This window comes from Vanacampus margaritifer, chromosome 10 (genome assembly GCF_051991255.1).
Source record: "Vanacampus margaritifer isolate UIUO_Vmar chromosome 10, RoL_Vmar_1.0, whole genome shotgun sequence".
In the NCBI taxonomy this organism is placed as follows: Eukaryota; Metazoa; Chordata; class Actinopteri; order Syngnathiformes; family Syngnathidae; genus Vanacampus; species Vanacampus margaritifer.
The window spans coordinates 22898209-22922979 of record NC_135441.1 but is presented as its reverse complement, the minus strand read 5'-3'; the positions used below and the strand labels follow the sequence as shown (position 1 = coordinate 22922979).

Here is a 24771-nt window from a genome sequence, read left to right as displayed (position 1 = left end):
AGGGGCTTTTGCGTCCTTCGATTTTTCTATCCGCGACAGTAAGCAGAAAAAGTTTGGACACTTGGTGCTCTGAGGCATTGAGGTGGGCGTGTATTTGATGCTCTGCTGACTCCAAACAAGCAGATAATTGAGTTGCCACTGTGGCTCATCACATGGAGCGATGCTTCCTTACAAGACAGCCTCTCGCGCTCAACTCTGAGATGGCGCCGTGAAATAAAAGGAGGATTTATGACCGGGCATTTTGATCAGTGCAGCCTTGGCGGTTGCCATTGGCAACCGTGTCAGAATGCAAGAGATGTTCTAGGAAAGTGAACAGGCTGTTACATTTGTTCGTGCGTGGTGCTAGGGTGGACTCATTTCTCTTAGTTGTACTTTGCATCATATATTTCAGCTGTTTTGTAAGTTATGTATTTTCAGGGTCGCTGGAGCCAATCCTAGCTGGCAAATGGAAGACTACTTATGTACGGTAGATTTTTTTTCAGCTATCTATTATTTTACCTGATCTTTTTTTTTGGACAACTTTTTTACATTTATTCGAAACATTTTCACTGTGAACACAACTCTTGGGATAAGACTATCCTTAACAGTTGTGATGGCTGGTTGACACGAGGTCAGAGGTAAACTAAAGGGTGCAGCAACAGTGAGGCACTCAGACCAACCATGAAACAATTTTTTATGTGGTTTCTATTTTGACTGACCTTAGTACAGTGGACCCTCAAGTTGACTACAGTCCTTTGTGGCGCTGGTTTTCAATACACACTTTTCTCACAGGAAACTGAAGTGATAGCCTTTGTTCCACTACAGACAAACTCTCACCATCATAAACCTTTATAAAAGGTAAAAAGGAATCATTTCATTAATATTTCAACACTTGTACTTGTCAAACAAGTCTAAAAAATACATTACTCCTCACCGTTTGAAGATGCCCTCAGACATGAAATGGAGAGGGAAGTTTGCCAAGCGATACTGCCACCGAGTGACGTTTTATAGGCATGACTTGAATTAATAACTGTTGGCATGCAGTTTACAAACACATTCGCTTTGGATTTTTTTTTTTAACGCGTCTTTGTTATCATGTAAAAGGTACTGCTTACAACTTCCGGGTTTCCGAACATCCGGGCATTTCTTATATTTCCGCAGCGCAAATGCTTCCAAACGGCGTAGGCTATATTGCTATATGCAACTAGCATAAAAACCAGGCAGATTGTTATACTAGTCAAACGACATTTTACCACATTTTGAAGTAAAAATAATCCTCACAAGTCATATTAAAACGATAAAGCCCCAATGCTTTTCAATGCGTAAAGCTTCTAGTTGACCACCATTTTGACTTGTGACGTAACTTGGAATTGTCATTAGTGACGTCATTCTAAAAATACAGCATCTGACAATCCTTAACATTAAATGAGTTGCTATCAAGGTATTTTCAACAAAACTTAGAACTCCACCTAGTACTACTACAAGCCTGCATTGATAGTGTAAATTATCCAATTGACAAAAAACGTGATCCAGATTAAATGTGAGACTTCACTATCAGAAAGAAGACGAGGCATAAAAAGATATTTGTTTATTTTGGTTTCTTCCCCACCAGTAGTTTATCCACAACCAGACTGAAAGGAAATATAGACTAAGGTACATGAAATGCAGGGATTTTAGTATATACCACAATTTTATGGAGACAGCATATGTGCATACTTTATTAGACTAATGCCATTATGATGACCACCAACAAGAGTATAATCCCAAATGTGGGATTGGGCTAGGTTTACGCATAGGACTGCAGGATGAGGATCTGGGGGGAAACGTGTCAGTGAGCACAAACCAAACACAAAACCCGAACACTTCGCCATGGAACAGAACAATAAATGGTTTCACCCACCACTTTCCACAACAACTGTATTGTGCCCACTTGCTATAGAGAACATTTACCCACTCACGAGCCTGTGTAATCATTTATCCAGGTTTATATGTATACATATTCATATACATACATAAACCCCATACATGTAATTAAAATACAAGTTATTAAAGTGCCTTCTACTGACTCAACCGCAATCTCTGAGAGAATGGTATTGATAACAGTATGTTTGAGTAAAAAAAAAAGAAAAGAAAAGAAAATCACTTATTTTCAGATTGGCTGAGTCCATCAGTGCTTAAGGGAGAAAGACCAGCAGATGTAAGGCATGAATGCAACTGTATTATTAGCTGGGCACATCTGTGTCATAGTTAAAAATCACAGCACGATCTCAGTCGCACGTAACCAACAAGCAGTTAACGATCACAAAACCAACCTTTTATCCAAATCAAAACCCGTCATCGCATAGCACCATCTTCTTAAACTTGATTATTTTACGTTAGACCTGACTGAGCTGCCCAATCCCGAAACCCTGATTGAACTCTTTCAGACATTTGTAACGGACTGTGGTCATATCACACATTATTCGTTTGAAGAACTGCGAGAAGGTGGGACTAAAACTGTGGGTTTAAGGTGCGGCATGAATGTCAACATCACTTAAAACGCTTTCATGGAACTTGAGAACGGTGCAACACGTGGCAGTGAAAACAAATGTGGAGCTAAAAGCTAATTCATGAAGATACTAGTCGGTAGAATGGAGGAAACGTGAAATGATGCTTATGGATTTTCCAAGTTATTCTCCTGCAGCATTTCAGCTGAGTGGGTATAAAAATATAGACATTTGAAACCCTGAATATATGTTCTTACATAATTTTCTTCCAAAAACAAAAAAAACACACAATTTACACTAGTCCCACTCAGTGCGAACTGCCATTTTTTTTTCTTTTTAAATATTTCACTCCCGTCTAGAATGTGTTCAGGAGGAGGAGCTTTACATCCATTACAACACAGAACGGCAAATATAATGTTGTCGCCTTCAACAGCCTACACCATAGAATTTTTTAATACACTAAAATGACCTCCGAGTGCGCGACACAGATTTACGGGGGCGGGCGATGATCTTTAAGTGTGGTGGCGTTACATCAACATGTCTTTGTGGTGCCTGGCTATGTGCTGGCTCTTCTCCGAAGGCCTCCTGAAGCCCTTGGTGCAGTAGTCGCAGCGGTGCGGGTAGTCCTTGGTGTGGATGGAGATGACGTGGCGCTTGAAGCCGGAAGCGTCCGTACTGTTGTATTCGCAATACTGGCACTGATAAACCTTCCTGCCGCTGTGCGTCTTCATGTGCTTCTTCAGCTCCGCCGGCTGCCGGAAGCCTCGCCGGCAGCGTTTGCACTTGAAGGGAAGTTCCTTGGTGTGCAGGGAAAGGATGTGGCGACTCAGGGTGAACGTGTCGGGGGCGTTGAAGTTACAGTGCCGGCACTGGTGCACCTTGTTGCCCTTGTGCGTCTCGGCGTGCTTCTTCAACTCCGAGGGCCGGTGGAAGCCTTTCTCGCACACGTCGCACTGGTGCGGGAAGTCCTTGGTGTGCACGGAGATGATGTGTCGCTTCAGGTCGCTGGAGTTGGTGCTCTTGTGCTCGCAGTGCGGGCACTGGTGCGTCTTGTGCCCCTGCACCGTCTCGATGTGACGCTGGAGCTCCCGCGCGTCGGCGTACGCCTGCGGGCAGTGGCTGCACTTGAAGGGCAGGTCGGCGCCGTGCTTGCTTTTGATGTGAGTCTTAAGGTTGGACTGATCCGCGCAGCGAAACTCGCAGTGCGGACAGTGGTAGGGCTTCTCGCCCGTGTGGGTCCGCATGTGCTTCTTCAGCTCGGACGGGTGGCGGAAGCCTTTGGCGCACTCCACGCACACGTGCGGAAAGTTCTTGCTGTGCACGGCCAGCATGTGGCGGTTGAGGAGGCCCTGCTCGGCCGTCTCGTAGTCGCAGTACTTGCAGTGGTGCAATTTGGGCTCGCGGTCCTTGACGATGAGTTTGTCGGAGCCCAGCGGGCTGGACTCGTGGTAGCGCCGGGCGTACTCGGTGTATTCCGGCGAGCGCTCGCTGTTGTGGCTCAGCAGCTTGTGACTCTCCAAATGGTTGTGGAAACTGATCTTCTTGTTGGTGGTGAAGTCGCAGTCTGTGCACTGGTACTTCTTCTTCAGGAGGTGGTCCGGGTGGTTTTTCATGTGGCATTTGAGGAAGCCTCGCGAGCGGAACTTCTTTCCGCATAGGTGGCACGGGTAGACTGTCAGCGGCATGCCGTCGGGCCCGATGATGACAGCTGAAAAGGCAGTTGAGTAAAGTCATATTTATTTAGCCCGTCGGCAACGTGTTACCAAACCAAAAGGCAGAGGGTCATTCCCAGGGATGTGATTTGACAAAAGTGAAATTATCGGAAAATTTAGCCGGGGGGGGGAAGGGGGGGAGCATGACCAAATAATTACATCATGACCAAATGAAAAGTAACTCATATTAGAGCATACCACAAATGTCTTTGTTATAGCAGAAGATGTTATCTGTCGGAGTCATGTGCATACACAACGAACTACTAAAAAAAAAAAATAAATAAATAAATAAATAGTTTTTTTTGGGGGGGGGGGGGGATAAAAAAATTAGCGGAAAAATCACATCCCTGCATTCCGTGCCAAATCACAAAAAAATATATATATATATATTTTTTTTTTTAACAAAACAGATTTCAGGATTCTTGCAGGAATCAGTAAGTTCAATTTTAGACATTTTTTTTGAAAATCTGAGAGTATGGATCATTTGACTCCTTACTCCCATTAAACGAAATTACATCTCTGAAACTTTTCTGTTTTAGAGAACGTGTGAGAGATTAGGGCTGTGCAATTAATCGAAATTCAATTACAATTTCAATTATTACACTCCACAATTACAAAATCAGCATAATAGTAAAAAAAAAAGAAAAGATTATTAATACTAATTTTGAGTTGTTTAAATTTATATATTTGCACATTTTTTCTAAATGGCACTAAGTAGCACTGTTTTTATTAAGCATCAAATTTTATTTTATCTTTTTATCGTTATATAATTGTAGTATGTGAGGCAGGATTGGATGTTGATCTGAAAGCTGTTTAAAGATGAATTTCTGTTTATCTTGAAACAGACAAATAAAGTTCTATTCTAATTATATTCTTTTTTTAAATAACTAATTTAATAAAATATAAATTAAAAAAATAGGAACTTGCCTAATTATAGTGTTTCAAATAATTTTATTTGTCTTGATATTTTTTACGTTTAAACATTTTCTTGTTTTGTCCCAAAAAATAAATGATCGTCCTAATCGTGATTTCAATTATTACCAAAATAATTGTGATTAATATTTAATATATAATATATATTATATATTGTGATATAATAATTACTTTATAATCGAGGAGCGAGAGATTACAATTCATGAAAAATTTTGTTAAGGCCACATGATCCAATGTCAAAAGAAGGCCACGCTCCTTTTTGTCAGAAATGCCCAAATTTGGCGGGATGTAGCTCCCAAACATCTGCTCCGATTGACCTAAAATTTTGGGTTTAGTGTTGCCCCGTCACTATCAACAAGTTCACCATGTTTCATTAAATTCAAAATCTGCTCGGTTAAACCCACTGAATGACTTAGCACAGAACGACAATCAGAAGAAGCGCGTTAAGAGCTCTTACCGGTTTGACACGGCCGAGTGTCGCCTTTCTTCTTTTTCTTGGCTTTGGGTTTGAGGACACGGTTCGTGGGTAGACCTTCTCGAATTTGTAGAAATGGTGTGGATGCTCCGTTCTTCACCTGGTCTATAGTCTTACCTGCATAAAAGCCAGTATGCGCTATCATGAACACAATCATGCTATCTCTATGTTGGCTGCATCCATTTGATATTTAGTGCTAAATGCACAAAAAGCTTTAGCGAGAGTTCCACAACAACATACTGATGTCATCCTCATCACTGTCGTCGTCGTCGTCGTCGTCGTCCTCCTCCTCTTCCATTTTGGGCTGCTTCTTGACCGCCATGTAGACCATCTTGTCACGGCCAACTCCGAGTCTTCCGGATGAGGCAGCTTCAAGGTCAGGGTGGCCATTTTGGTAATCATCCTCAGCTATTACCTCTGTTCCGCCTGGAAAAAGAGGGTGGGGTTAACTCATCGTACTCACATGCGACAATCCACATAATACTCGATTGGCGACTTGCCCAAATCATCATCTGCCTCGGCTTTGAAAATGTAGACTTTGATGACTTCGGCAGCAGTGTCTTCCTTGCATTCCTTGTCTTCCATCACCTCAGTGCTAATTTCCAGGGGGGTGTCTCCTATGTCCAGCTTTTCTCCCACCTCGTCCACTAAACAGCAAAAAGATTCAACCTACAAAAAAAAAAAACTTGACAACGAAAAAACACTGATGGAAGACTATCTTACGGGAGATCATGAGGTAATCTTCGGAGCTGCTTCTCCCGTCATCGTCCTCATCCATCTGCAGAGGGTCACCCTCAGATGGAAGTTGCCGGTGGATGATGGTCTCCGCATTGGCCTCTGTCACCATCAAGCCCTCTGCTACAAGTTGGTGGTCTAGAGTGTTATCCTGGTGGTCCGAAAGAAGCTCTGCTACAAACACCTGATCCGACATGTCATCGTGGTGATTGGCATCCTGGATGAGGTCCGAGGTTAGCACGTGGTGGTGCTCCAAAGTCTCCTCTATTGCGACCTCTGTCCCCAGGATGTTGTCCGGCATGATCACACTATGTTCCGAGTGCACCATGTCCTCGCTGCCTATTTCGTGGCCGTCCACGTCCTGGGACTGCAGGCTTTCCATGTCCACCTCCAGACCCTCCACAACTTCTGCTTCTAAGCCCTCCACTTCTACTTCCTCCTCAAGGCCCTCAACAACATGAGCTTCCAGGTCCTCTACATCGACTTCGGTTTCCAGTCCCTCGACCACATGCGCCTCTAGACCCTCCACCTCGACTTCCCCTTCCAGACCTTCCACAACCTGAGCCTCCAGCTCGACCACTTGCGTCTGTAACCCTTCCACCACCTCCGCCTCCAGACCCTCCACATCTGCGTGTAAACTTTCGACAACTTCGGTTTCCAGGCCTTCCACGACCTGAGTTTCAAGGCCCTCCACCTCCAGCCCGTGCTCCAGGAGGATGCCCTCGTCCGTCATCACGTCAGAAAGAAGCATGCCCTCGGGCACGGACACCACAATGTGATCCCCGTCAATGTGTGCCAAGCCACCCATCCCGGTAACTGTTAAAATGAGAGATATTACTTGGAGGACAGGTCACACTTATGACAGAGGAAATACACAGTAGCACCTCAACTCTTGAACGCCTTAAAACCCATTAAATGTAGAGCTTGGCTAAAATTTGAGGAGTGCTACCGGGCTAATAAAACGCTGAGGAAAAGCATGGGTTTCATTCCCCTTTAATTATAACAATTTCCGCTCCACAATGACGTGCTACATTTATTTAAAAAAAAAAAATGCATGTTACCACCCACCAAAGTCTTGCATGATCATAGCGTGGGGCATCTTGAGCTCCTGTGTGTGTAACTCCAACACACCGCCTCCGTGATCCATGTTTACCCCGGGGGAAAAAACACCCTGAAAACTATAAGACATGATTATGAGCAGCGTAAAAGTGTGTGAATAATTAGTAACAATGTTGTGTACAATAAATGTAAACAAAATAAATCAATAAAATAAATACCTTCACATTTGATGCGCAGAACCTTAAAATAAAAACAGCATGTTAGATGTGCATCTTCCCGCCAATGCAATTGATCCCTCTGGCAAAACAAAGCCCAGCCATTAAAAGCCACAAATACAGTGCAATCAATATTAATAATATTGTATTTTCCAATTCTATATCCCTGGGAGACCATGTATGCTGTAGATGTAATTAATTATTGTGCAGGAAGCACGAAGTAGTGCACTAGGGAAGTGAGACTGTGTGGTTGACTGGCTCCGTCCTCTGTCAACCAATAGTACTACAGGCGCCTTGAACCTGGGTGCATTTAACTGTACACCTGGAGCTAGTTCAGCCTGATGGCGAGGTCTCAATTGAGAAAAGCGAGCTGCCCCTTAGGTGGGCAGGACAAGCCCGCTAGTCCTGCCACTATAGTGTGGGAGTCATCCTGCATGTTATGAGTGGGAGGAAATGTACTGTCGTCACATCATTGCTCAATACAAAAGTACGCTTTGTCTCAAGTGCGTTTAATGTGCATATTTGCAGTTCATGATTGCAACAGTGGAGCCATAGTTGCACTCTGGTCTGTGCCAGGAGACCGTCCACTTAAAGTACTGCAGATGTTGTGCAATGTTTTCATGAAAGCTGGCTACCGCTTGCTTCCCACCCAGCGGAGCTAACTAGCAAATGAGCTACAAGCCTACAACTGATCCGCCCGGCGCCATTTTGTTTTAGCTCCGAGGCTAATCGTCTACGGTCGTTAGCGGCTTTAAAAGACGCACATTCCCACTTAACGCGTTCGCAGCGGTACATGGATAACAGCGTCGCCGGGGAAGGCGACGGACTAACGTGTCATAACGTTTCAGTCGCAGGTGCGCTCGAACCAAAGCGCCCACGACCGACCGCCTGGCTAGCTAGCCTGCTAAGCTAAGTGGCGCCGCCTGTGCCGCATTATGTCCGTGTTGTTTTTCCACAAGGCTCAAAGAGGCCCGCTACGGCCGACTGGGCCCTTGCGAATTAAACCTCGTTCCATTCGGATTGGTCCAAAGCAAATTTACCTGATAACGTCGTCTTCGGACTCTTTTGGTGTTTCTCCCCCTCCTCCGTTTTGTCTATTATTGTTTTTGGTTTATTTTTGACGGTAAGCTAAGTGCGGCCTGCAGTTTTGGATCCCCGGGCACTCTTTGCTAGGCCTCGGCCAATCAGCTTGCTTCCTGACAAGCAGAGGGAGGGCGGGGGGCAGACAATGCGTGGCCTCGTTTACCGCTGATCCCTTACTATTTGCGTCATGCATAAGAGAGCAGTTACACTAACAGTCATTCTAATAATGGAGACACATTATGCGCACTTTATGTGCGAACGAAACGTGTGTAATACCACGAAAACATTTCCGAATTCTCTACTCCGACTTTTAGTTTAGACAGACGAGGCCTGTAGGCCATTTTGTGACGATGGGTGTGGTAGTTTTTTTTTTTTTTGGGTCACCCAACCAGGAAAAACAACATCCTGCTACTGCAGCTCCTCTTTAAATTGCAAATTGGTTAGCATGTGTTGAAAATAAACAAAGTAGTACAAAGTCATTAGGATTTAGACCAAGCTTTATTATACATTTTTAATTCTCATTTCTTTTCTCAAGTACTCTACAAGAGAGTGAAAGCTGTCCTAAGGCAGGAGGCCTGTATTGCATAAACAATTTTTATATCAGTAGATTTCAAAACACTGAAGCATCCCGGTCCGCCAATGGATACGCAATAATGCATCAAAGTAATGGTATCTTTGATGACAGGAGATAGAGATTTAGAAAAGTTGTTGCAGCTCAAATGCACCTTGGCACAAATCACACACATACGTATATATATATATATATTTGTCAATTTTAAACTTCAATGAGGGCAGTGTGATAACGCTGGAGTTTGCAATGTAAACAAAAATCTGATGATAATTTCAATGTGAACATTACAATGTCAGCATTCAGAAATTCTCAAGATTGTGCGACACACAGCAGACAGAATTTTCATAACAGTTACATACCAATGCGAAATGGAAACAAAACAATATCAAGCATGCGTTACTTAGTGCCTACATCTAGTAGGAATTCACACAGAAAATGGAAAAACTTCCTTGAAATCTTCATATCAATAACATCAAAAAGCAATTACAATGAATGAATATTACAGCAGTTTCTCACAATTACCATAGAAAAATAAGTAAAATTGACCTAAACAAATCATCGGGAAGCTGGAGATTGTCCATACAACATTTGTTGGAGTGTGTGCCTTCTTGTTTTCCAACGCATCCATGCTGGGTATTGTTGACAATGCTTCATGCAAGATAAAGAGATGAGTCTTGACTAAATCCAGTCCACACTTGCTTTTTACGCAAGATGTCGCTGAGGAAAGCTTAAGCAAAGATTGCAGCAGTGAACGCCTTTGTCGGGCGTCAGACTTCAGTAGCAGCCATCTTTCCAGGATTCATCGGAGATTTTAGCCATGCCCAACGACCTGTTGATAAAATCCAAAGTCTTTATTGCCTTTGTTCACAGGTAGTAATTGGAGGGTCATCAAACGGCAACTGTCAAAAGGTACAACAATGTGATGACATCATAAGCAGGAAAATGATCTTTGCAATTCTGTGTAAGCATTCTGGAACTGGCACCTCAGATGATGACCAGAAACGGCAAAGTGGCCAGTATGATGACTAAAGAACAAGATCGGCAATGACTATAAAATGCCACTAGGTGGCAATGTTGCTCAAACACATTCCTGTTTTTATTACATGTCTGTCAGCTGTCTTAATAGGATGTGGTTTTACTTTATTTGACTTTTACTTTATCATATAGTAGTTAGATTTCTTTGTACTCATACTATATAACCGTTGAGAATGGTAAAATGTCACTTAAAAATTTAAATACTGTATTTTCTAGCATTTACCTCCTGGCCGGCTGTGACAGTTTACTTCTGGTGGCTACGGATTGTCCTCGGCCCACCGCGGTCCGCCCGGCGCCAGTGGAGGCTCTGCCTGGTATGTAGGGTCCGCCGTTAGCAGAGCCGGCGGGCTGGACCCGGCGAGCCCCCGCAGCAGGAGGTGCTTGGATAACAGGCAGCCCCCTGGAAGGCTGGCGAGATGCCATCGAGCCCACGGGGGCGACGGCTTTCACTGGAGCCCGCAAAGAAAGAGGAGACTGGCCGTTGCTGCGCAGTCGACTACCTGCCATACCTTTAGTAAACAAGAGACAGTGTTTGTCAGTGGTGTGTTTATGGCACCTCGTGGAAGTGGAAATTCGGGAGAGAGAAAAAAAATTGTGGCACAGAAGAGTTTTTACATGGGGAGTTTTTACATGGGGATAAGCAGGGAAGTGAGATTGTCAGATACGGGATGTGACTAGAGCTGTGGCAAAGTTCACCAGATAAGGCTTCTTTTTTTTTTTTCTTTTTTTTTTTTAAACACACCATGGATTGAGTTTGTACTTTGAGATTGGTGGTTGATGTACAGATAACTGTTTGTAGTGTTTTGTTTTTCTGAATTTATTCCATGCAGGGCTCGATAATTCAAAAATTGGTCTCAATTTAATCCAGTTTTAGAAAAGTAGATGCAAAATAATAAATTGGCATTTTTAATGTTGTTTATAGTTTAATTTGAACTCATTCACTGCCATTGACGGCTATAGACGTCAAAAATTCATTTGAACTATTTCTATTCGTATCACTTTTTTCCCCCCACTTTTGTTAACAAGATTATGAAAACCAAGATTTTTTTTTATTGTACATTTAGAACAGATATAAAATTTGTGATTAATCGTGAGTTAACTATTGAAGTCATGCGATTAATTACGATGTAAAAATTTAAATCGCCTGACACCCCTAGTTTTAATCTTATGTTTTAGTCTAAACACGACATTTGCATAATATGAATAAAGCAGCAAAATCTATCCATTTTTAAAAAAAATCCATCTCAGGCGGCGGCCATTTTGCCACTTGATCGACAGAAAATGACATCACAGTTGCACAGGGCTCAGGTTACGACCAATCACGGCTCACTTGTTTTCTGAGCCTGATCTATTAAATGAACTCAAATTTTAATGTTGTTGTTTTTGTTCATGTTAATGATGTCTCACAATGATTTAACAAGGTTGCAAAGAGATAAATATCAATACTTGTATGTAACACTTGAAATAATCACTTTTACAACATTCCTCGGAAATCAACTTTGGGGGCCACCTGGTGCCCGTGCATACCAAATTGATGACACCTGCTTTGGGCAAAATGAGGGAAATGTGTTATCTAAACTACATATATTACTTTTGCTTTCACAGCTCACAGATAACACGCTTGTAGCTTATCTTCTTTTTTTCTTCCTGATAACAACACACGCACACACAAGGATGGGAGTCCTAATTCCAACAACTGAAACATAGTCATAAACGGCAGCCGGTTGGTGGAATGGAAAGACAAATGCTGACGGACAGATTACACAACAGGTAGGCGTGATTCTATTAGAGGGGGGGGGGGGGGGGTCCAGGGAAAAGACGGTAGGGTTACCTGAGGAGGAGGAGGAGGATGAGGAGGGAGTCAAGTGGGACATGCGGTTGCCAGAGCTCTGGAGGTTAGCCTCCATGCTGCGGCTGTTTCTGACTGCCTCCAGGGAACGTAGGCTGGTGCGGGGGGCCAAATTAGGCATGCTGTGCCTCAACTCTTCTGGTAGACAACACACGAGAGTTGGACGTCATCGCCTTGATTGAAATAACGCTTTGACCAGCTGTCCAAATATAAATCTGTAAAAACTCACATACCCTCACTCTTGGCGAATTTCAGAAGCTCCGCACTGGGGCCCTGGAGAGAACGTCTGGGGGTTCTTGCGCGAGGGGCCCCGAGTCTGCTGCCGTGTTCTGGACCGTGGTTGGAGGTGGACGGCGACAGACATCGAGGCGAGCCCAACGGCGAGGGGGTGTAGCGGTGGCGTTGTTGCGACACGGGGCTGAATTCGTCCTCTTCGTCTTCCAGGCTGTAGTTGTCAAATTCCTGGTCGCTGTAGGTGCCGCCCCGGCGGAGCGATTGCAGGGACGTTGTAGAGCTGCGACGTGATGCAGATGTGGAACTGGAAGCGTAATCCTGCCTCAGACCTGGTATTTAAAAAATAGGCACGTTAAATTCATGAATCCACGCAGAGTCATGATAACGTGATGATCTGAAATCCAATGAAGGACAGGAAGTTAGTAACTCATTCACTGCCAATGACGGCTAGACGTCAAAAATTCATTTGAACTATTTCTATTAGTCTAACTTTTCCCCCCACTTTTGTTAACAAGAGTATGAAAACCTAGATTTATTTTTTTTTTTTTTTAGAAATACAGATATAAAATGTGTGATTAATTAAAAATTGTAATCGCCTGACGCGACTTAAAGATTATGAAAAATTCAGGGCGTCAGGCGATAATTTTTTTTATTGTAATTAATCGCATGACTTCACTAGTTAACTCACAATTAATCACACATTTTATATCTGTTCTAAATGTACAATAAAAAAATATAGGTTTTCTTACTTTTCATACAAAAAATGTTAAACTAATAGAAATAGTTCAAATGAATTTTTGACGTCTATAACCGTCAATGGCAGTGAATGAGTTAAGCTTACGAAGAGACAGCTCTACTCATGGACGATTGCCGAAGCATCGTATGCAAGTAAGGTTGGGTGATATGGCCCCAAAAATAAAATCTTGATTTTTTCCCTCTTCAGTCATTCAGGACGATTATGATTTTAATCGATTTGATTGTAATAAACTCAACAAAAGGTTTCATTTATTCAAAAATAATTCCTGTGCAAAATGTTCAGACAACAATAATGTATACTGATTCTAAATAATTTTAACATAAACCTCGATTTCACTATTTAGCTAATTTTCAACGTTTTTTTGTTTTTTTTAAATGATGATTAATCAAATTAATTCGATTTATTGCCCAGCCCTATCTGTGACTTTTAAACACTATTAGATGTGATGTATGCATAATGATGTCAGTAAGTGTTTGTTTACCTTAAATGGGAAATCGCTAGTGTGCTAATTGTGGGAATGCGTTCAGCATTAAGTTTTTACTCCATTCTATATTCCTAATTCAAATTCAACGCAAGCTTTCAGTATATACTCACGTATTTACTACGATTATATACAATGTCACAGATTCTTCTACGACAGCAATGGCACAGTGGTTTGAGCGATTGCCTGCCACACCGAAAAACCTGGGTTCAAACCCCGCTTGGACAACTCTTCAGCTAGTGCAGTCGGAGCTTTGACCGGTAAACAGGAGGCGATGGTTCGAATCCCACCTTAGACAGATTGCAGTTCAGGTGTTACTTCAACTGCAATTAATACTTTGCAATTTTCACACAATTTATCTTTCAATTTACTTCATAAGCATTTGGCTTAGTTATTAGCATTCAGCTTAGTTATTAGCATTCGGCTTAGCTATTAGCATTCCCCTTAGCTATTAGCATTCAGCTTAGCTATTAGCATTCCGCTTAGCTATTAGCATTCCGCTTAGCTATTAGCATTCCGCTTGCAGCATTCCCACACAATTTCTGCAGAAATTGCACTTTGTCTAGTTCTAATCGTGATTGCTAACCGTTTAGCTTAGGCTAATTGTGTTGTGTTTAATAAAGCGTATGTACGTAAGATTAAAAAAAAAAAAAAAGAGTGGTTATATCCACCTAATTCAATTCACGTTCAACTTTAGTGGATTAAATGAAAACAAAACCAAAATTTTTTTATTGTATTTTTCAAATCTATAATCTTCATCTAGTTCTGATGTGGCAATTTTGTGGCTTTTGTACTTTCGGGACCAACTCAAGCCTCTACTTACTCTCTTCTTGTAGACGAGCCATGATCTGGACATCAGTAAGATCTTGCAGCTTGTAACCCATTGAGATGGAGTCGTCCGAAGTACTCAGCTCGCTGTCTATGGAAGACTGAGAGCTGAGGGCTGACGGCACACCCGAGACACCTGTCAGGTGGGATGACGTATTCAAAAAGAAAACATTCTGGATTTAGTCATGGAATGATACTTAAGTCATTATACAGTCCCCTAAGATTATATAAATTTGGTCGGGAAAAATGCCTCAGAAGTTGACATGAAAAATAAAGAGGCTGCATGTTTGTGGGTTGTTTTATTTTTCAACCCCACAAAATCCCTTATGTACACTTTAAAACTGATTTGACAAATACGACAAACCAGGAACAAATGGCCCGATCACAACTTCTGGGATTGTATTGGATCACCACACCACGTGCCATGCAAAAACGGTTACTTACAGGCTTTGACAACAACATTAGCAACGTGAGAAAATGTCAGGAAAATCAGGAGAGCAAATGGAACACCCATCAAGTCAAGTCGTGATACAGTGATGTAAACACTTTTTAAATAGCGGTGCATTTACACACCAAAGTATAAATCACACACACTTGAAACCATTACAAACTGAATTCCAAAGTTTTATGGTTTGAATTAAAAGACAGATCATCATAGCGACAGAAATGTACACTTAAAATTCTAGAGCATTTTGCCAACCACAATTATTCCTGTTAACTCATTCACTCCCACCTATTTTCACTGAAGCAACCCCCTTCGCTCCCGGCTGTTCTACTGGATTTTATTCGATTTTTCAAGGCCCACAGAATATTGTGTTCTATTGTTATAAAAACATGGAACCTACCAAATGAAAGATTAGAGTCTCTTCTTTCATCAGGAAAAAAAAAGTACATTTCTGTTTCCGTAATGTGCAGCAATTAGCATTAGAATGAGAAATAAGTTTCATCATTATTCATAAATCTGTTTAAAACACTGGGGGAAAAGAGCCTTTTTGCAACATGGCCCTGGTTGATCTCTTATACGCTGCTGCCACCTGCTGGCCGTTTTTTTGTTGTTGTAATAACTACCATTGCTTTAAGCGACCGCTTCAGGTTAGAAGCTGCATCAAAGCCTTCTGTATGCTTTAGCATAAAACAAATAAATAAATAAAAAACGTTTTTGGGACTATGCAAATATTTAAAATAGAAATTTTTTTATACGTTTTTGGGAGCAAATGAGTTAAGTGTGTGAGTGAATATGGTTCTTATATTTGCTTTTTTCTAGGTTGTGGCTGCGTTGGCAGCTGTTTATTTATTTGAACTGTTCCGCTTCCTGTTTTTGTTCCCCTTGCTGACAGACCGGTTTGAGTATTCTCACCCAGTTTGTGTTGTACGTTGTGCATTTTAATCTCGTTTACTCTAACTATTGTAGTGCTGTCACTATCTAATAGTTTTAGAATCAGTTAATCTATCGATTAATCAGATTCAATTCAAATTTGCATTAAAGTGTATTACAAAAACTTTTTTTCCCCTTGACTACTGTTTAATAACCAGTGATTGGTGGTTAGTTTGTACTTCGTGTTTGTATAGTGATTAAAAAAAAAGGGGGATTGATGTTGTACTATGTTTCCGGTTCAGTCATTATTTTACAAAGTAAAAACAGATGTTTGCATCTTTCATGAAGGACTATATAAATCCGTGAACAATTATTGTTGTTATAATTAAATAATATGATTTGGACAATTTCCAACAAAAAAAAAATGGCACCAAACGATTATTAAATTATTAAAATAATTGTCGATTAATTTGAGAATCGATTACTTGTCGATTCATTTTGACAGCTCGAAACCCGTCTTGCATTAAGTTTACTTAGGAAAAAGAACTATAGCCATCAATGGCCTGTGCATTGTGACATTGAAAATAAAGCAATCATTTCAAGTGTATGCGATTTACATCTGACCCAGTAAAACGTGCAAAAAGCCCTCAAGTGGACCAATTGTTGACACATTAGTGCACACATAACAAGTGACCCACTTTCCAGCAAAAAAAACAAAAAAAAACAGACATCAGTCCGGCTGGTAGTGTTTTACAGATCATGAGGAGCACAGCGTGTTAATGTCATGCCATACCTGAGCTGCCACAGGTTAGTAGAGATTTGTTAGTTGATTTGTGGTACCCGGGAGAAATCAGGCCTGAGCCTGCCGAGCCTGCCTCTGCCGACGGGCTGCTGTACATGTTCCTCCAGCGGGAAGCTGCGGGACAGATAGGATGACATATTGGTGGAGGACAGAAAGGTGGGACAAGCGTAATGGATAACTCGAGGCTATTGAGGAAATAACAAAAGATCCAAAAGGAAAAAACGGTGTACATTTCTACAATGATGCCGTTTCTAACATTATTATGTTTATTTTAGGAGTGGGGGAGGGGCTTATAAGGAGTAAAACGAGTTTAGACAACGCGGCAAAAATTGCAGTCTCCGCACAGGAAATGCTTTAACAACATATGGTAAACCTCCACACTTGAATTCATCTTAAAGACCGTTTACAGTTTCCACCCATTTTTTTCTGACCAAAGAATGAGACGTCTGTTTAGTAGTCATAATTTTTTTTTTTTTAAACAAGCGAACAAAACAGAGCAACTATAACAATTTTCACTTTTACTCTCACTTTGTGAAACACAGTAAAACAAAATATAGTGAACATGCACCATCGTCAATGAGAATTGCTGCTCACACTTAAATAGTAACTATGGTTTGCCAAAACATGCAGATTCACTCCTATTCCTGCCATTAAAGAAGGAAAGTTGGCCCCAAGTGAGTGACTCAACCCTTTTGGCGTCATTTTGCTCTGCGATGAATAGCCTTTTTTGTCTGGGTTCAGCAAAAGGGCGGAAAGTAGAAGCGGCACAAAGCTAAAATAATGAAAGGACACACCCTACTTATATCTGACAAATGTGCAAAGCAGCAGAGATAAGCAGGACTAACAATGTTCGCATAAGTAGGACCATTTTCTCAAATATAATCCTTAGCAACAAAATGTGGTAAGAACCACATGTTGCAAATATTAAAACAAGTTGGATCATGAATATCTGCTATTTGTAGTCCTTTATGTTTAATGTTCCAATAACATTCTGATAATGACTTATAGCACACGATTAACAGTTGTCAATGCAAATATGTCAAAATGAACCATTTCAGTTGTCTGGTGATGAGAAGTTTCATGGCAGAAAAACTACTCATTTGGAGTTTTTCAATTTTAAATGTTTTACTGTCAAAAACGTCAATTGACGTTAAGGACACGCCCACTTTATACCGCCAACTATGTTTTTTTTTGGGCAATGCAACGTCTTGCGCAGAGCTGCTTTTTCAATGGGGTGGGAACATCCCAAAACACACACTAACTATGGCCAGCAGATGGCAGCATTGTATCTCTTTTCAATGGGCTCCCCCTGTATCAAATTACATGAAAACATGGCGGATCTTAGGAAATAGTCACATTAAATCTAATTCACGGAACGTCACTAAACGATAAATATTAGTGTCAAAGTCACTGTTGTGCAGGAAATGTATCTTTTCACAAAAAGCTTGTTTTCTCCTTATTTTTTATAGATGTCACTCAAATGACCTATTTTTAAATGGTGATTACTAAAGAACGAAATAAGGTAGAAACATACTTTTTTTTCTAGTGAAAAAATGGAATCCAATAATCTCATATGGTATACACTATGTTTATGTAATCATAGCACACAATATTCTGTTTGCCTTGAAAGATGAGTGAAAATGCTCGAAATCGGCTGACACTGTCTGGGTTGTTGTTTGGATAACGTTTGGCAGTAAAAGAGTTCAAATGGGTCATTTTGACCCGGGCTATATTCAATGTTACAAAAGCATTCCGATAAACAACAGTAACCATTTTAATTGAAAATATGTCAACGTAAATAGCATCATAACAAAACAAACAAAAAAACGAATATTTGTACTTTTTCACCCATAAAATGGGTCACTTTGACCCAGAATGGTTAATATTCCAAAAAATCCCCCCAAAAATTGCCTACAGCTAATCATCTACCGTTTTCGATGAGCATATGTCCAAATCAACAATTTCTTTCCTACCTACGGTAGTCTGTTGATGTGAAGTTTGACAGCAAAAATGAAACTATATTTGTTGGGTCAGTTTGACCCGGAATATGCAAAATTTTTCAAAAGAATCCTGAGAAACAATGTTATAGCTCATTATTAACTCTTTGTTGAAAATATTTCGAAATAAACCATTTCTGCTGCCGCCAAGTTTCACAGCGTGTTGTTCGTTGTCATTTTGACCCACAACATAACAAGAGGGTTCAAATAATGCAAGAAGAATGTGCAGTTATAATATTAATATTTGATGCTCATCTATCAAAGTTTCAAGCCAAATTCACACAACAATATCAATATTTTTCACCCTTTTTTTAAAAAAAAAAATATTGTAAATGAAAGACATACTCTGGTCCAAACGGTTGATTAGGGTCCGACATGCCTTCTCCGTCTCTGGGCTGCGGTGGTCCAAAACCTGCCGACACCACTTCAAGGGAGATTCAGGGCCTGCGTCTGATACTTGTTTTTTAGGGGACACATACAACCTGCCGACAACAAAGAAAATCCATTGCTAGTAGAGCATGTGCTACTTGGGGACAAAAAATTATGTGAGTTGGATTCTCGCCGTTTGAGGAAAATGTCAGGGAGCAGAAATGTTCAGGAAAATCTGGACAATATTTGAATGACACTAGATAACAAATGAGTCCTGGGTATTGATTAAAAAAAAAAAAAAAAGTCCCTCAAAGGGAAGCCATGTTTCAATGCTGTCACAAGAGCAGCAGTTTTTTTTTTTTTTCCCACACGGACGGCAAACAGCCAGAAGCTTTCAAGTGACGGTCACATGGGCCGATCCTTTGAGGTGTGTGCACAAAAGACGCGGACCAACTGGTTCAGAAGCGGAATCGACCACAAATCATCTTCCCGTTGGACAAACACAAAAGGCAAAAAAAAAAATTCCCAGCGGAACGAGCAACAACACAAGGGGAAATATTCAGGTCGCCCGTCCCGCTGCTTCTCTCTGCGGTGGTCGGTTTCTGCACTCGGGAGACCCGTTTGCTTGCATTTGATTCCGAACATGTAGTCACTCACAAGCCCTCTGGCTAGAACAAGTCCAGCTCTGGTTTTAGTTGCAGTTTTCAACTTTTCAGCGGTGCAAAATCACATTACGTCTCAACTGAGTGACAGCTCTAATATGCAAGTATGAGATCATGTTTACTTTTGATTGACGCCATCAGAGAGGTCGTACTTTAACAACAGAATGAGTCGAGTTGTGGTTTACAGTGGTGTTAGAATAGCAACATGGCAAGCGTTCCCAAAAATGATAGTATGTCAAAATTCTGAATCTGCTCAGAATGGCCACTTCCACCAGAGTACAAATCACCAAGAATAAAAAAAAAAAATGGAAAATGTAAATAATGTGTTGCCATTTGATAAAGGTCCTATTTCAACAAACTCTTCCTATAAAAAGTATCCCATCGTCCTCAAACCGTGGATGTTTCATCTAAATACATTTTAAAGTCATTGAAAACCTTTCTTCCCGTTACATGCGGTTGCCGTGGCGATGCGCTGTTTGTAAAGACAATCGTTGCCGTTTTTGAGGGTCAAACCCCAACGTGGACATAGTTGCGAGTAAGGACAGACCGAGCGCCGCTGTTGTACATTTTGACGAATATCGATTTCTACCTTTTTTCAAATTCTGATGGCCGATAAAAGGTAACGCTAAAACCATTGTAATCTCAGGGAACGTCATCCATCCATTTTCTTTACCGCTTGTCCTCACAAGGGTCGCGGGGGTTGCTGGAGCCTATCCCAGCTGGCTTCGGGCAGTAGGCGGGGCACACCCTGAACTGGTTGCCAGTCAATTACAGGGCACACAGAAACGAACAACCACACTCACAATCACACCTAGGGACAATTTTGGAGTGTTCAATTAACCTGCCATGCATGTCTTTGGAATGTGGGAGGAAACCGGAGTACCCGGAGAAAACCCACGCAAGCACGGGGAGAACATGCAAACTCCACCCAGGAAGGCCGAAGCCCGGACTCGATCTCACGTCCTCTCCACTGGGAGGCGGACGTGCTAACCAGTCAGCCACCGTGCCGCCTCTCAGGGAACGATTTATTTAAATTGTATTTAATTCTTATTGTGCACAGTCAACTGTGCCCCCGCATTCCCTCGAGCTTGGACAGCCTCATTTCGCGCCAGTGTGCCTGTCCCAGTTGCAGTCCCGGTCACAGTTGGGGCCACGCGTCACATGCTGCGCAATCCCACCCAAAGCAGTTTATCCAGGCGGCAGCAGCCAGGCCAGGCCAGATCAGATTATGTTCCTACCAGGATTACTGGGTATTTTGGCTATGATGCACCTCGAAAGCACATATGGTACGGCTAATGATGAAATAAGTCGGAAATGGGCTGGCTGGATGGCTTTTAAGATGATAAATTGGCTAGTTTTTTATTTTTGTTTTCTATTGGTGCTTTAGGAAATTAGCAATTCAATTCCAGATGTTTTAGCTACTGGTTTATATTTATAGCTCGCATCCAATTTTGTCTTAGTTACAAAATATGGTCCTTTGCCTACAAAAAAGCAACATTGAAAAAAGGAAAATCTATTTTCGTTCCTGTAACTAAAAAATAAAAAAACTCCATCAAAACCTGTCCGACAGGTACAAAGTCAGTGAGCACTAACAGCCTCATGTCTACTCAACTTTCTGTCGTTTCGGAAATCTCTCCCACCAGCTGGCTACATTTTCTTTGCTGATAAATGTCAAAGATGGCTTTTGTGTTACTCATCCTTTATATGAAAAAAAAAGTTTATGTCTCAGAATTATGTAAAGTTCTAAATTAGACATAAAAGTCACTTGCCCTATGGGAAGAAACTCAGTTGCGAGGGTCCAACTAAAAATGCATGTGACTCATTTTACTGCAGAGAGTTAAATGATGAGATGTGACATTAATGCAGGGTACCAGCATTAACGCTAATGGGCTGTGTGGTGTCGTAGAGAAAACATACCAACTGTCTTCATCTTCGACTTGGGCACACTCCTCTTCCAGATCGAGAACGTCCACCTCATCTAGCGCCGATTGCTCCATCCCTGAATCGCTTTCTGCTAAAGTCTCAGACTCATAACTCTCTTGCGAGGGGCTGTCCGGCGTCTGGCATTGGCCCTGTCTCGGACCACCGCTACAGGTCAACGTGAGGAAGCCGCCGCACGGACCCACGTCCTCTGCTGCGTTTTCATCCTCTTCGCCCTCCAGTCTGTCGCCACCTGGAAGTGGGGACATGTCGTCGCTGCTGCCGAAGCTTTCCAACGGGGGTGACAGCTCCAAGTCTCTGCTTTCCAGGCTCCCCGTTGCACAACTTAACCTGTCATTGCTGTCGACGGGCAATGTGAGGTTGCTATCGCTGCTGGCTCCTCGGTTGATGATGTTTTTGCTTCCCCTGTTGCGCAGAGTCTCATTCTGGATCTCGAGTCTCTGAACAAGTTCCTGCAACTTCCGGACCTCCTCCAGCTCCACCCCCGCTAGGTCTTGCGTTCCCTCAATTTCCCCCTCGCACCCGAGCTTGGAGTCTTCCATGAGTCCAGGGGGACTACCATTGTCAGGCTGGGGGTCCGGGCTGGCGCTTTCTGGAACCACCATCCTCTTCTGTTGAGAGTTGCACTCACATAAGCATGACTATTAAGTTATGTCTGATTATTTTTTTTAAAGCAGAAGAACCGCTTTGACTCCTCTCGTCTGTTTCACAGAAAACAAATAAATCAGAATATAAATGGGTGACGAACAATCGCTAAAAGAGTCATGAATACTAGCAAATATCAACGAATCTACGTTCATATTCACCAACACGTTTACACCACTATATACTCGTTCACAAATTTGCAACACAACGCACAACATTACACGTAAAAACAACTAACATTACTGTATAGTGTTGTATCGAAAAAAACTAAATAACATCTAGCTCGTGAACCCGCAGGCACTCAGGTTGATGTTAGCGAGGCTAGCATATGCTAAGAGCAAAACAAATGTACCGGTGAGTGTTGCGTGTTGTCCTCGCGAGCCGTGACGACTCAAACAACTCCCCGGAACACCGACGACCGCATGAATAAGCCAGTGAATCTCAAGCCGCTGAATATCTTCGTGAATGGCCGCGTAAAAGCCTCGCTTGCTCTCACTTCGTGTCCATGTTGTCGTAATGCCAGCGAGAGTTCACTGGTCGCAGTCATTTCGCACGTCGCTAACTAGCTTGTTGATGGACTTTAGTTAGCATTCAGAAGCGATACCCGCAGAGCCCCTCCCCCCCGAGGGTTATTTCTCTGATATCGGGCGCCCTCTATTGGAGAGACGCAAAAATGGTGAAAAGACAGTTATTTTGTTTTACGGCCGCTAAGTGTCGCTGTTTACCACAGCTTTTGCAGTGGTAGTTGACTTGCCAGTTTGTTCGGTGACGTTTTCAGAAAGAAAAACAGCACTGTGTTGTCCATCCATCCATCCATTTTCTTAACCACTTATTCCTCACTAGGGTCACATAACATAAAAAAAAAAAAGGTGCTGGAGCCTATCCCAGCTGGCTTCAGGCAGTAGGCGGGGTACACCCTGAACTGGTTGCCAGCCAATCGCAGGGCACACAGAGACAAACAACCATACTCACAATAACAATTAAGGACAATTTGGAGTGGTCAATTAACCTGCCATGCATGTTTTTGGAATGTGGGAGGAAACCGGAGTACCCGGAGAAAACGCACTGTGTTGTAATAAAACATAATAGAATACAATTTTAATTGATTAATTACTGTTCATTGGTACAAGCTGAGTCACAACAACTACTTGTAAAGTGTTCCAGGAGGCGTGTCAGAAAAGTTCAACAACCTGTGTCGTAAAAAATCTATTTTAGGACACTAATGCAACACAACGTAACGTAGCATCCATCAATCCATTTTCCAACCGCTTATTCCTAACAAGGGTCACATAACATAAAAAAAAAAAGGCTTCAGTTTACCATGGAAAACATCTTTATGGAAGCATATTTGCATTCACTTGAAAAATATAAACCTGTTTTGTGACTATTTTTAGGGGGCTTTGTTTTGTTTGTTTCTTGTTTTTTGAACATTTTTTTGTATACTTTTCTTGTTTGTTGTGTTCTCTAAAAAAAACTGCATTCAATTAAAAATCTGGAAAAAACATTTCCGAAAAAAAGGGGCGGAAAAATCTGAAAAACAGCATTAAAAAAAAACAGAAGGAAATTAATCAGAAAAAGTGGGGGGAAAACTAGGTAAATAATATTCAGAAAAACATAAAAATAATAATTAAAAAACACGGAACAAATTTAATAATGCACACCTGGAAGAATATACTGGGATTGTCTCTTGTTACCGCCATCTTGATGGCGTCCATGCCTTCCACATGTCCCCCTCGGACCCTCTTCAGCTTTGGTAGAAGATAAAAAAAAATGGAGCCGGGTCAAATGAGTAGGGAGTTTTTGCCAGCACGGCGATGTTATTTTCGGCCAGGAACTGTCAGATGCTCAGGGCATTGTGAGCAGGCACGTTGTCATGGTATGAGGCATGCAGTCACTAGTTTTTCTACCACAACTCTCACCTCTTCTTGCACAGCAACTGCCTCAGGATAGTATAGAAAATTACTTTATGAACCCATCGCTCCTATTGTATTTGTAGTAGGGAATACCTACAATTTTCCTGTTATTTCAAATAATTGGAGCAAACAATAAACAAGCAATTCATTTGTATGCAACTTGGGACATGTGCATTGGGCCACAAAAATATAAATTTGGATAAATATAGCATCAAAATAAATGGAATCATGCATGAAGTGTGCATTAACAGCAATTTTATTTTATTTATAATTTTCATTTTTCTTTAATCAATATAGTCCGAAACCAACTCAAGTCTCTATCTCTGCTTTCAAGTATAGTTGCTGCACTGTGAACATGTTTATGCAAGCCTGTTGTGCAAAAATCACAGCTGGCACTATCTTAATGGAATCTAATAAAGTCAAATGTATCAAAACATACTCAACCAGTTCATGCAATTTCCCTCACTGGCTCTTCAGCCTTTTCCAAATGTGATTGTTGATTTTGCATTTGAAAAATAACACTGATGTCATCAATGCATGACACCTCCAGGAAATCCAATCCCTCCTGTGGGCTTTTTGGCCCGGTTGAAAATTTGATAGTTGGCTTGATTGCTAAAAGACGTGAATGTGAGCGTGATTGATCCAAAGCAAACAGGGATGAGGTCGTGCAGCACAGTAGAGAAAATAGACGAGTG

The 24771-nt window shown here is 41.7% G+C and overlaps 2 protein-coding genes across 6 annotated transcripts; both read right to left on the bottom strand.

Moving 5' to 3' along the window:
- Positions 1–1552: 1552 nt before the first annotated feature.
- Positions 1553–8810, bottom strand: znf711 (zinc finger protein 711). Of its 2 annotated transcripts, none has more exons than XM_077577178.1 (8): positions 8635–8810; positions 7598–7676; positions 7389–7498; positions 6309–7136; positions 6086–6232; positions 5826–6011; positions 5568–5702; positions 1553–4173 (listed from the first exon to the last, which is right to left on the bottom strand). In XM_077577178.1, the coding sequence occupies exons 3-8, from the start codon at positions 7465–7467 to the stop codon at positions 2993–2995; spliced, it is 2556 nt and encodes an 851-aa protein (XP_077433304.1). In that variant the 5' UTR covers positions 7468–7498; positions 7598–7676; positions 8635–8810; the 3' UTR covers positions 1553–2992. The 2 variants fall into 2 exon arrangements, with proteins under 2 accessions (XP_077433304.1, XP_077433305.1); XM_077577179.1 differs by having other exon boundaries at positions 7598–7619.
- Positions 8811–9156: 346 nt separating this feature from the next.
- On the bottom strand, positions 9157–22771 carry LOC144059183 (SLAIN motif-containing protein-like). 4 transcript variants are annotated; one of them, XM_077578117.1, is made up of 9 exons: positions 22516–22771; positions 21495–22219; positions 18892–19028; positions 16541–16663; positions 14428–14568; positions 12366–12695; positions 12115–12270; positions 10507–10792; positions 9157–10077 (listed from the first exon to the last, which is right to left on the bottom strand). In XM_077578117.1, the coding sequence occupies exons 2-9, from the start codon at positions 22121–22123 to the stop codon at positions 10023–10025; spliced, it is 1857 nt and encodes a 618-aa protein (XP_077434243.1). In that variant the 5' UTR covers positions 22124–22219; positions 22516–22771; the 3' UTR covers positions 9157–10022. The 4 variants fall into 4 exon arrangements, with proteins under 4 accessions (XP_077434243.1, XP_077434242.1, XP_077434244.1 ...); XM_077578116.1 differs by having other exon boundaries at positions 21495–22129; XM_077578118.1 differs by having other exon boundaries at positions 12115–12267; positions 21495–22129.
- Between the last annotated feature and the right edge of the window lie 2000 nt (positions 22772–24771).